The sequence below is a fragment of the Telopea speciosissima genome, chromosome 11 (assembly GCF_018873765.1).
Source record: "Telopea speciosissima isolate NSW1024214 ecotype Mountain lineage chromosome 11, Tspe_v1, whole genome shotgun sequence".
NCBI lineage: Eukaryota > Viridiplantae > Streptophyta > Magnoliopsida > Proteales > Proteaceae > Telopea > Telopea speciosissima.
In genome coordinates, this window is record NC_057926.1 from 4,862,148 (window position 1) to 4,875,146 (window position 12,999).

The 12,999-nt window shown below is 40.9% G+C and overlaps 1 protein-coding gene across 2 annotated transcripts in view; it reads left to right on the plus strand.

The window, feature by feature from the left end:
* Positions 1–12,999, plus strand: part of LOC122644675 (DEAD-box ATP-dependent RNA helicase 1) — a 72,264-nt gene that overhangs the window by 11,353 nt on the left and 47,912 nt on the right. For both annotated transcript variants that reach the window (XM_043838067.1, XM_043838066.1), the window contains exons 2-4: positions 9,109–9,343; positions 10,563–10,817; positions 11,837–11,991. In XM_043838067.1, the coding sequence (XP_043694002.1) occupies positions 9,109–9,343; positions 10,563–10,817; positions 11,837–11,991 (645 nt within the window). The remainder of the gene's footprint in view (positions 1–9,108; positions 9,344–10,562; positions 10,818–11,836; positions 11,992–12,999) is intronic.

Genomic DNA, 12,999 nt, shown 5'->3' on the forward strand with positions numbered 1-12,999 from the left:
ACCCTGTTTTTCCAGCCCTAACCCATCGACTGATCCAGTTCCCTTAATTCCAGATCCTGTTTTGGGACTGGTTGAACCTTCATTCTAGTCTTACATTAATTGGTATCAGAGCCCATGACAGGGAACAATAATTCTGGACCTTCTGGTCCTGATCCCATGGCAGTTATGCTGGAGATGTTTACCAAACTGAGTAACCAGATCACTGAGAGCCAGAAGCTTATGGATGAGAGACTCTCAACAATGGAGGCTAGAGTTGCTGCCCCTAATAATGCCACCAACCTTCCATTAGATGAAGAAGTCCAGACGGCCCACTCTGCACCAATTTTCCTAACCGGAGGGGTGTAGGAAGAGACCCACAAAGGATTCCAACATTATAGCCAACCTTTGAAGAGCATCTACGGAGTTATTTTACTGGTGATCACTGATCAGCCCACACTTCATAGGCACATTGGTGATTCTCAAAAGGTTAAGCTTGAACTCAAGGACTACTTGGGAAAACATGATACCCAAGTGTTCTATTACTGGTTGGCAGCGTTAGACGACTACTTTGATTGGTACAAAATTTCGGAAGCGCGAAAGATGAAGTTAGCATGGACAAAGCTAGTTGGAGCTGCACGTGAGTGGTGGAGAACTCATGAGTATGAGTTAGAAGATTGTGGAAGAGCACCTGCCACATGGGAGGAGATGAAAGAAGAGTTGCGGGACAAGTATTTGCCACCCACTTTTAGAGCACAACTACAAGACAAATTATATTCTCTTCGTCAAGGGAATTTAACAGTTGCGGAGTATATGGAGCAGTTCAATTCTCTATCTTCTCGTACAGGAATTAGGGAGAGAGATTTCAAGTCCTGTCATGATTCAGATTGGGTCTCAAGCCTGAAATTAATAGGGCCATTGGCGTTGTTGATGTGGTAAATGTTAGAGACTGCTTTGAGAAGGCCCTACGTGCTGAACAGTTATTGGCTTCCAATAACAAGAGGTTTGGTTATCAGACTGGGGAGAATAAGAAGAATTTTCCAGCACATAAACATGCTGCAACAGCCCCTAATCAACCCACAACCTTTACCCGACAAGACGAAGGTAAGGCTCCTATGACTGGTGGCAACCAGGCACAATGTTTCCATTGTCAAGAAATTGGACATTATTCTTAGTATTGTCCACTCCGTCAAACAGTAAATGCTGTTGCTGAGCACCGGAGGAGGAAGATACCCATTCGATGATGCTGATTATGGTGGAGCTGAATTTGATGAGGATGACACTACTGCTGAAGGTATGTATGGCGTTCATGTAGTCAGCCGTATATTAGTAGCTGAAAACCAAAGGAGAAGATTGGCGGCACACTTGTATCTTTTACAGCCGCATGAAGTTACGTGACAAAAATACGCAGGTGATAGTTGACAGTGGCAGCTGCGTCAATGTCACTTTGGACGCCTTTGTGAAGAGGGCAAACTTGAAGGTGGAGAAGCATCCTCAACCATATAAAGTATCCTTGCTGAACGGTAACACCTTGGAAGTAAATCAGTGCTGTTCTGTACCGCTGAAACTTCATAGGTATGAGGAAGAGATATGGTGTGATGTGATCCCTATGCGCCTCACTGATGTTTTGTTTGGTAGACCATGGATGTATGACAATGATGTCATGGTTTGTGGGAGGAAAAATCAGTGTGTATTCCAGTTCAGGGGAGCTCACACCGTCTTCCATCCAATTAATGTACCCGGAGCTGCGCTAATGGAGAGCTTTGAGGACCAGCCAAAAGAGCAGCGCTGATGAGAATAAGGTGCTGACTGTACAATACAAGGAGCTGCTGGCTGTTCCTCACAAGGAATTTTTACACACAAGCCATGATACAGGACTGGTATTAGCTCTTGTTACTAAGGAAGTTACTCCACAGCATGAGGTAACACTTTCCCCATCCATCAAAGAGTTACTGTCTGATTTTTCTGATTTGGTTCCTGATGAGCTGCCAGATGAACTACCGCCAATAAAGGATATCCAACATGCCATTGATTTGGTACCCGGTTCAGTGCTACCAAATTTATCAGCTTATCGCCTCAGTCCTACGGAGCATAATGAGCTCAAACGGCAGGTTAATGAGCTGCTTCAAAAGGGTTTTATTGTGGAAAGTTTAAGCCCATGTGTTGTACCAGCTTTGCTTACTTCCAAGAAGGATGGATCATGGTGGATGTGTGTGGACAGCAGGGCGATAAATAAAATAGCTGTCAAGTACCGGTTCCCCATTCCATGGCTTGACGACATGTTGGACATGCGGTCTGGAGCGTAGGTCTTCTCTACATGGAACTAAAACTCGGAACTTGACCAGGTTTCGACCATGGGAAAAACCGAGTTGACTCGAGATCTCGGTCGAGTTGGTGTTTTTATTTTTTTTTTCAACTCGAAGGCTTGTTTCAGTGGGTTTTAGACCTAGTTTGGGTCTGGAACATGATACTCAGCCTATTTTAGTCCATTTAAACACAATGACAGTCAGATTTTGCAAAAACAAAGTCCAAATAGGAGTTTCACTTAGTGGGAAACCAGGACAGACAATTACATATGGCAGAAACCAGGACAGACACAGGACAAACACTTATTTATGCCTAATATCATTTAAGCAAATGATTTTGTATTTCATTTACTTCAGATATTTCATATACTTAAGACACAAGACAAACACTTAGTTATAGTCATTATCCCCTTCTATGTTTCTTCTCTGTCTTCTTTCCCCCTGAAGAGAAGACTGGTAATAAGGTTCATCCTCATGAAAATTCACGTCCATTGTAACAAACAATTTTTTGCAAGGAGGATTATAACACTTATAACCTTTTTGAGAAGCAGAATACCCAAGGAAGATGCACTTGAAAGCCCTTAGGTCAAGTTTTGATCGAGAAGGGGAAGGGTTGTGGGCAAAGCATGCACACCCAAAAATACGAGGAGGAAGATGAGAAGCAATGGTGGGATCAAGAAGCTGGTTGACTGGTGTTTGGAAATCAAGGGCAGCAGAAGGAACCCTATTAATAAGAAAGGCAGCAGTAAACACAATATTAACCCCAAAAACACTTAGGAACCTGAGTGGTAAACATCAGAGGGCGAGTGACCTCCAGAAGATGGCGGTTCTTTCGTTCGGGGATACCATTTTGCTCAAGTGTGCGGACACATGAGGTTTGGGAGAGAATTCCATGTGTATCAAGATACTGAAGAAAATAACCATCAATGTACGTCCCATTGTCACTGCGAAGGACTTTAACTTGGGCATTGAATTGAGTTTGGATCATCTTGTTAAAAGACTGAAAACGGGTGAAGGCTTTGGATTTGGACCAAAGAAGATAGACCCAAGTTAATCGAGTACAATTATCAATAAAAGTGATAAACCATCGAAACCCACCCCGAGCAACTATTCAAAAGGACCCCATAAGTTAGAGTGAATAATATAGAAATGAATCAAGCTTTTATTATCACTAAAAAATATGAGGACCGAGTGTGCTTAGCAACTTCACAGATTTCATAGTTAAAGTGATCCAAGTTACATTGTTTGACTAAAGAAGGAAACAAACGAGGTAAAATATAAAAAGAGGGGTGACCGAGACGACAATGCCACTGATGGAGCTGTTGGAGAGCACCGTCTTCACGGGTAATATGAGCTGAAACCGGGGAGGGAGCAATAGTAAGACCTGGTTCCCACACTCTACCATATCCAATCGTTACCTAGTTGCAAGGTCTTGAAAAACACAATGAGAAAAAAAGAAGTGAACAAAACAATTAAGGTCAGTAGTATGACGGTGAATGGAATGCAAGTTGGCACAAAGATTGGGAACATGTAAGACAGAAGATAAAGAAATACTACAAGTGTAAGAGATAGACCCTTTACTAGAAATAACAAATAGTGAACCATCAGCGACCGAAACCTTATCTTTGCTCGAACAAGGGGTATAAGAGGTAAACAGGTCCGATGAGCTGGTTATATGATCCGAGGCTCCAGAATCAAGTGGCCACGAAGAATCAGTATTGGAAGACGCAAGAAAAATACTTGACTAGGCTAAATGTGAAGCAGGGGATGGAGAGGAAGCCATGATAGCAGAGGAAGTGCCAAGTTGGGTCATCATTTGTTGGAGCTGAGTTACAGGTTGTTCTGCAAACATAGGTAAAGTACTAGTAGCCTCAGAAGTTTCAGTCAAGTGTGCTTGAGCCGGAGGACGAGCAGAACCAACTTTCATGCCCTTTTCGCCTCCTATGGGACGACCATGTAATTTCCCGCAAGTCTCTAGTATGATGAGGGCATCCACAGTAGTCACATTGAACTGGAGAACGAGTAGAACCAACTTTACTGACTGAACTAGCACTATCCACAGGTAAAGACGTCTGTGGTGTAGTAACAAGAGCAGACCAAGGAGGTGCCGTAGGAGGCATCAGGACAATACGACGGTGATCCTCATGCTGAATCATATTATAGGCTTCAAGTAAAGTTGGAAAGGTACTCCTGTTGAAAACTTGAATCCTTATCTGATCATACTTTGGATTAAGACCAGTGAGGAAAGTATAGACTTGTTCCATTTCATGTTCCTTCACAAATGTGGCAGCATCAGTAGGGCTGGTCATGGTAACAGGGTGATAGAAGTCCAATTGATGCCATTAGGGGTGCAAGTTTGGCCCTGTCGGCCCGAACCCGCCTTGGCCTGCCTTGAGCTCGAACAGGGTCTGGGCTGAGATATTTGGTCCTGAGGGCGGGTCAGGGCTAGAAATTTCTGGTCCTGAGTCAGGGGGGGCCAGGGTTGAGGCCTCGGCTAAGCCTGGCCTAGCCCGCCCCGACCTTGTTTTAAGTTGCACTATAAAATATATATTGATATAATATATATATTATAAACTTTAACTTCACCCACATTTTGTTATATAATATATTATATGTGAAGATAAAAAGTGATATAATACATTTTATTATAGTGTTATTTTATGTAAAATTGATAATTTGCTCCCCTACCCATTCCAGATCATGCATTTCCTTCCTTCTTCCCATGATCAGGACCAATCAGGGTCAGCCCTACCAGACCCTGAGGGCGGGTCAGGGTTGGACTTTTCAGGCCCTGAGTCAGGGTCGGGTCGGGCCTGGGCCCAGCTAAGGAGACTTAGGTTTGGGCTAGGGTTCTATAAAGCCCGGCCCAACCCGACCCTGTTGCAGCCCTAGTTGCCATAAAGCCATCAAGGCAGAATAATAGGCAGACACAAAGAGATCCTTCTGTTTAGTTTCCTGAGCTTGACGACGAATGTCATAAATTTGGGCATAATTGCTGGCTTGACCATAAGTATTCTTTGTAGCGTCCCATAATTCCTTGGCTGAGTTGAGAAAAGACAAAGAACTATTGAAGGATTCCGTGGAGTTCAACAAAAATGACATGATCAAGGCGTCATTAGCTAACCAATTGTCCTTGGCTGGAGAGTCATTGGGCATAGGGGTATCACCATTAGTATAGCCCCAAAAAATGATTGCCACGAATGGTAAGGAGGCAGGCGCGAGACCATGCTCTGTAATTCGATCCATTCAACTTAGTGGGGCCGGGTTGTAGAGTAGGACGTTGTTGAGGAGCAATAGGGTGACTCAGTTCACCGCTTCAAGTAACAGTATATGTGATAGAATCCCCCATTAAAACCATCCAAAAACACTATAGTTGAAGGAGATAGAACTCACAAGAAGGGAGAAGCAGAAGCAGCACAAAAAAGGGCTGTAGAAAGGCCAATAAACACCAAGGCAGCAAGCAAGGAAGTCAGCAACAAGAAAAATATTGCTGGGCAGTCGGCGTAGCTGCGGCTGAGAGGACCAACAGGGTGCATAGAGCAGACTAGGAGAACTAATACGGGACCAGCAAGGCACGGGCAAGGCTGGCGGGGCCAGAAAAGGGGACCAGCAAGGCTGGTGGCAGACCAGCAGGTGCTTGCTGACAAGAGTGGCGTGAAAAAAAAAGGGCCCTAGTTGAGGGCGACATAGGCCGCAGGGGTGGCAGCGACAGAAAACACCATGGCGGCAGCGGCAGCGGCGGCGGCAAGCAGTGGTTGATGGTCAGTGGTCAGGGACGGTTAGCATTGTGCGACATGCATGATCACATGTTCAGTCAACCATGCTGAACCAAGAGACCGAAGCCTTGGTGGTGGCGGCGAGTACCCTTTTTGTAAAAAAAAAAGAAGAAAAAAAGAGGATTCACTCTGATACCATTTTTCGAGAAGAGAGAATAGGAGAGAATAGATTGGTTTGTCAATGAGACAGAGGCCACCACTTTATTTATAATCTTGGGAATATTACAAATATGGTATGATTGCAAACAAACACACAATTGACACATTAAACATGTGCATAATGAACCTGGACACTTTAATGTATCGGGGTCATGGGTTGGGTCGATGGGTCATCCTTCAACATTTGTATGTAAAATCATAAGTATAATCAGGATGTTAGGTTTCAATGGAAGGAAGATGGAGGGGGGGTAACTTGCAGAGAGAGTAGCCAGCTAGGCAGTTTAACAACTAACAATTACAAATCAAATCCATTCCAAAAATCCCTTGTGGGAGGGGTGGTTACATCTTTATAGGAAAGAAATAAAAGAAAATCCTATTACCTATCTAATAATGACTGTATAAAGGAAGCTAACTTAACTTCTAACGTTAGGACTCTAGGACTAACACTTAAAGCCCATGAGTTGGACAGTGTAAACTACTAACAAAAGAAAACTAATACCACTTCCTTACATGTTTAACAATTGGACCCGACAAACAAATTCAAAACTAAACTACTACAAATTTAAAATTAGCCTATAGTTCGACTCATTATTACAATACTCTCAATTAACAAATACAACTCTAAGACCTTGATTTTGAGATCAAACCACATCAAATACATCTGATTTTGCTCTTACATTATTCCCTCGTGGTTGGAAAAGACTTGTCATCGAGTCTTGAAGTGGGCGATAAACTTCGCCACATGATCAGCACTTATAACTTTCTGCTTTATTTTGGTGTTGATTCAACGCTTTGCGCAAACTTGAACAAATTCAACGACCATTAGATTCTTGATGTTGGAGATCTTTTAGGAAAGAATAAATTTCACATGTTCGATTTCCGCATGGATAATCTCAATTTTCTCTTCAACATAACTTTCCACAGCAGGCTCTTCATCTTCGATTGGATCGTCGATCAATCCTTAGCTTCAATCCTTAGCTCCTGATATTCAAGAACTCGACCTCCTTTCTCTACTGTTTTTGCATTAAAGGCTATGTAACTGTAATTCTCATATATAACATTCTTCCCTTTTAATATACAGTCAATGTTATCGAAACTCGCTATGATAGAGAGTTATTTATCGATATGCCATGGTGAAAATCTTTAGGTCAAGGTTTTAAGTATCCTACCGTATCCTCCAGTACTAACCGATATGTATCATATCTTTAGAATTTGGTATTAGTACATGTAAGAAACCTCATCTTTTATATAATTAATTGGATGCACTTGTCTCGTTGTTCTTTGTTGTCCTTTTTGTACATGCTATATTTTACAGATTGCTTATTTATACAGTTTTATACTTCAAAACTGTATTCTGCATATATCCTAAGTATTTCCATATGTTTGTTAACCATTTTCATACTATCTTTAGCGTATCTTGCACCTCTTCGATACGATACATCTCTTAATATCACCCTTCCGATACGATACCCGATACCGATACTTTAAACCTTTCTCTGATACTGAACTGATACCAGATCGATTGATGGATATGTAGGTCGTAGGCTTACTTAATGATGGTAGGAAGAAGAATCCAATTAGATGGTAGATATGGCCAGGTCTGAATCTAGATATAATGGTTCAGATTTCAATGGAGAATTATCATATCTCGGTAAGTATTTTCCTAGAATAAAATCAGGAATTTGACAATCCAAATAATAGAAATTGAAGGAAGCAATTGGGAGGAGAGTGATCGAAGAATGTTATGGAGGAGATAAAGTATGGAAGAAGAATAGTAAGATTTAGGATAAGGAAATTAGCTTTCAATGGAACCGGGAGAGAAGGGTCGTAGAGAAACTCAGCCTTAAGTTAGCTTCCTTCTTAGAGTCCTCATTAGATATGTATTGGGAAACTAAATTATTTTCTATAAATATGTAACCACCCCCTATGAGGGATTTTAAAATGGATTTGACTAGAAATTGTGAGTTGTTAAACTGCCTAGCTGGCAACTTTTGGTCGAGCTGATCGTAGACCAACCAAGCAATCACCTTTCTCATCCCCAGTGGCTGGTTGGAGACACAACCCCTACTATTATTCCGCCGGTTAACACCCACCTCTTACAGGTGTAGCTGCCTACTATTAGAAGAAGGGTATACTAGGTTTTCTGCCCACCCACATTCATGCCGTCCGGGGAACTGCAAACAATACAGAATGAACGTGACGCATGAGAGCCGTTGTGCGGTATCCCGCACAGTAGTTTGATTGCTTAGCATGTGCAGTAGTTTGATTGCTACTTGTAACATTAGGACTCTTAGACACGACTTCAAGAGTTGGACAGATCATTTCTAAGAAAATTACTAACAAACAAAACTAATACTATCCCCTACACGTCTAAGTATTGGGCCCTGCAAACAAATATAAAACTAGACTACTTTTAATTTAAATTATTCTGTAGTTTGGGCCCATGGAATTGCAATGCTCCTAATTAACAATTTCAAATCCAAGACTTCGATTTTGAGATCAAATTACATTGCACATCTGATCTTGCTCCTGCATTAGTTCTTTTTGGCAGAAAAAAATTGTAAGTATCGTTAAAAATAACTGTGCTATCTGCCTTGGACTTTTTATATGATATAGTGTTTCTAAAGGATACTTTACTAGGCCTTGTAGTCATCCTAACAGCATCACCATACTGCTAAGTGTTGGTTATACCAGTCAGTCTCACAGACATAAACAATGACTCTTATTAGTTGCTTATGTGTAATTCTACTCATTTATTAATATCTACTTAATAATCTCATGATTGAAGGAGACATCATGGTTTTTTTTCCTTCCCTTTCTCCGAATCTCAGATGCTTATAAGTAGTGTTCAATCATTGTTTTGATGCTTAATTGTCCATGTACTGGTTCAGATTGGAGGAGGCTTTGCAGAAAATGGGTGTTAATTCACTCTTTCCAGTACAGGTAGCCGTGTGGCAAGAGACAATTGGACCAGGTTCTTTTGATCGAGATCTTTGTATAAATTCACCAACAGGAAGTGGGAAAACTCTGGCTTATGCTTTACCTATAGTGCAAATGCTTTCAACTCGTACTGTCAAATGTTTACGTGCTTTAGTGGTGCTGCCTACTCGTGATTTGGCATTGCAGGTGTATAATCAAGCTTTTCGCTTCTTGTTTGTTTCCTTCTCCTTTTGTTGGATTGATAATTTTTCTTTTAAGATATTGGTTTATCTCCAATTTATTTATATCTTCTTTCTTTGTCCTGTTTTCTCTTGTAAAGATGCTCTCTAACCAGAACTACATTTTCTTGTGCTGCTTGGAGTGGAATGGGATAATAGGACTTGCATAACTGATTTCCAAATAGTTTGAACAAGGCCTTAGTGAGCTGTTGAGTATTTATTTTAACCGGGAAGGGTACTTCTATTCTAGAAGTGCCAAAGTATTATGTCTACATATTACATTGCTCTTGAAGGATATATGTATATACCCAAATTTTTTGTTGTTGTATTTAGACACTTATTTTGGGAAATTTTATTATGTGATTCGGTTTATATAGGATTGACAGAAGGGAAATCTTTTTTTGGGTGAATAAAAATTTCATAATTAAAGGAAAGAAGCGGGGGGGGGGGGGGGGTGAGAGGATACAAACAGGCATGACCCAATTACAAAGCTCTACCAAAAATGGCAAGAACTTGCAAAAAGGAGGGCAAAAGCCCCAACAAAAAACAACGCGTTTGCAGCCACCCAAAGCAGCCTCGACGAGCTCACACTATCCCGGGAAATCTTAATTCTCACTTTGCCTAGCGACTGTCAGATTACGCTTGACAGCCTGCTGTGTGGCATTACATGGGTGGGTCCATGTGATAGAAGACCCTGCTTCTATCTTACTAGTAAAATTTAGGCCCCAAAGGGTGGGGGAGTTTCTCAAAATTATAAAGATTCCATTTTATATTATTTGTTTCTCTTGCCTCTGTGGCACATAATTTTTTGAAACTTGGATTGAACTTTGAGCTACTTTCTATATCAATTTGGGGCTGAAATTGTGTTTGATGAGATGGGTGCAATCTGCCTATGTACTCCCACGTGGCAGGTCGTGATCCCTGCAGAATAACTAGGGATAGTGGCAGTTAAATAGACTCAGTTGAGGGCACCTGGTATTTTGTCCATTGGCAAGCCACATGGTAGTTTCCAAGTTTCATAGACTACTGCATGCTTTGAAGAGGTAGATACTTATGTTTTTTAAGTCACTATAGGAGTTGGTTTCTTATCTTAGTAATGGTCGAACATTAAAGTTATTTCATTACCTGTTTTGGTTAATTAATTGGTTTGAGAAAAGATGTAATCCTCCAATTTTTTCTTGGTTCAGGTTAAGGAAGTTTTTGCTGCTATTGCACCCTCAGTTGGCTTATCTGTAGGTTTGGCAGTTGGACAATCTTCTATAGCAGATGAAATTGCAGAGCTTATAAAGAGGCCTAAGCTTGAGGCAGGCATCTGTTATGATCCTGAAGATCTTTGGATAAAACCACAAGGTTCAGTGGATATTTTGGTGGCAACCCCAGGGAGGCTGATGGACCATGTCAACGCCACAAATGGTTTTACTCTGGAGCATCTTACTTATCTTGTAAGTAGCTGATCATGTTACTGAGGGTAGCTCTTATTATTGTCCTATACTGGACTTTTTTTTTTTTTGTTGTAGTTTTGGTGTTGTGAGCAAATTCCGAGACTGAAGTTGTAATATAATTTAGTTTCGTCATTTCCCCGCCTTAGCAGAGCCATATCTGCTGTGAAAACACTGTGGATAGCCCTGGAATATTAATTGGAGGGACAAATTCCCATAATGGCAGGGCTGTGAAGTCGCTGTGGATAGCCCTGGAATAGTAATTGAAGGGACAAATACCCATAATATCTAACCTGGCATATGTTTCTCCTTCTGGTATTAGGATGGTTCCTAGGTTGAATCTATTGTCTGATTAGAGCACAGCCATTCTAAACATTTGATTGGGGAAGTTCATTTCTTTAAGAGAACTCATGCCATTTCAAGAATGGTTTTTGTTTATGATGACTAATTATATTCTATATTCAACTTTGGACTTTTCTTAAGCTCACATAGGAAAAGAATTCTTGATTATATTCCACTAGTGACTTTTTTTAAGCTCACATAAGAAAAGGTTTTTTAAACATGGCATTCTGATTTTATTCTAGTTAATATATATATATAACATGAAAGGTTGTGGAAATGTTCTAGACCCACTTGTCTATTATGCTCTAATAAATTGGAGCTCTACCTTTGATGTACTTATGTTTCTTGATCCAGATCAATCCAATTGTTTTCCACTGCTTGTGTTAGGAGCACACCAAAATCAGACTTAAGAGGTTCAAACTACATGTTGATCACCTAATTTTAAGAACTTAATCTTATGGTCCAACTTTATGGATACAAAGTCAGATTGATGCAGTGATTATGCACCTTTCGTACGTCTGTCATATGATAATCCAATTGGACATTGAAGAGTGATGGATTTGTATGTTTAAATCCATAAAATGGATCTTCTGCTCATTATATAATTCTTAGAGCAATCTTTACATCTGCTGAATTTGTTTTTTTTTAAAAGCATATAATGAAGCTGTTGAGATTACCAGGTAGTTGATGAAACAGATCGGTTGCTAAGAGAGGCATATCAATCCTGGCTGCCTACTGTACTTCAGCTAACACGCTCAAGTGAGGACGCCCTGTTTCCCCATGCCAGATCATTTACTCCTTCAGCACTTGGTTCCTTGAAGACCATAAGGAGATCGTGAGTTTACAACTCCCGTTATTTGTTTGTTTAATTATTTAGTTTTGTTTATGCGGAGAGATAAGGATTTCTTGAAAGAAACAAATTAGAAATACAGCAGAGCTTAAAGAGAGGACAGCTGCATGCATATGGCGATCGGAACCCATCTGACAGAATGTTTGCCCAATTTTCTCAACCTCAAAGCCTGATGTTCTTGAAATCAGTAAGAAGTGAAGAACAAAAGATGAACAGGTCCTTGATGGTGCAGGAGAGGTTTCGGAAATCTAATACAAGTCCAAGGATTGAGGGAATTTAGGTTTGGGAAGGTCTACTAACACAAAATACAGGTGCAGAAAATTGTGTGTGTGTGTGTGTGAGAGAGAGAGAGAGAGAGAGAGAGAGAGAGAGAGAGAGGAACTGCCGATACCCCCCGCTCGAGTAGACACGATCTGCTCATTTAAAATGTCTTCTACCTCTTCTTCTTGGCATAGCTAGTAATGTAGGTTGAGGGATAAAGATGAAAAAAGTTCGAATGTTGGTGGGTATGGCCTAGAATTAGGAACTGATCCATGAAAGAATAATGTCGCAGGTGTGGGTGTGATCTTAGTAGTTTTTTTTTTTTGGGTGAATAAAAGAATTTAATAACAAAAAGAAGAGGAATACAAGAGCCCCAAAGGACTACAACAAAACAAGCAACACAAGGCAAAGGCCTTTGCTAAGAGGAACCTGGGCCAACTAAAGAAACAGAAGAGAGACCCCAGGAGACAACAATGAGCTTGTTCCTTGGGGTGTCAGGACAAGAAGATGGAGGGACTGACGACAACTTTGGTTTAATTTCGAAAGAGAGGGAATCCCAAATCTGCTGATAAGGCTGAGAGTTGGAGGTCCATTTCCTGATATTACGCTCTATCCAAATATGGTTGAGAGTGGTACAGAAGGCCAACTTTCCGACAGTGTCACAAATAGAGGAGCCTGCGAAAGTCATATCAATCCAAATCCACTCACGAGAGAAAGGAAGGATTCTTCTAG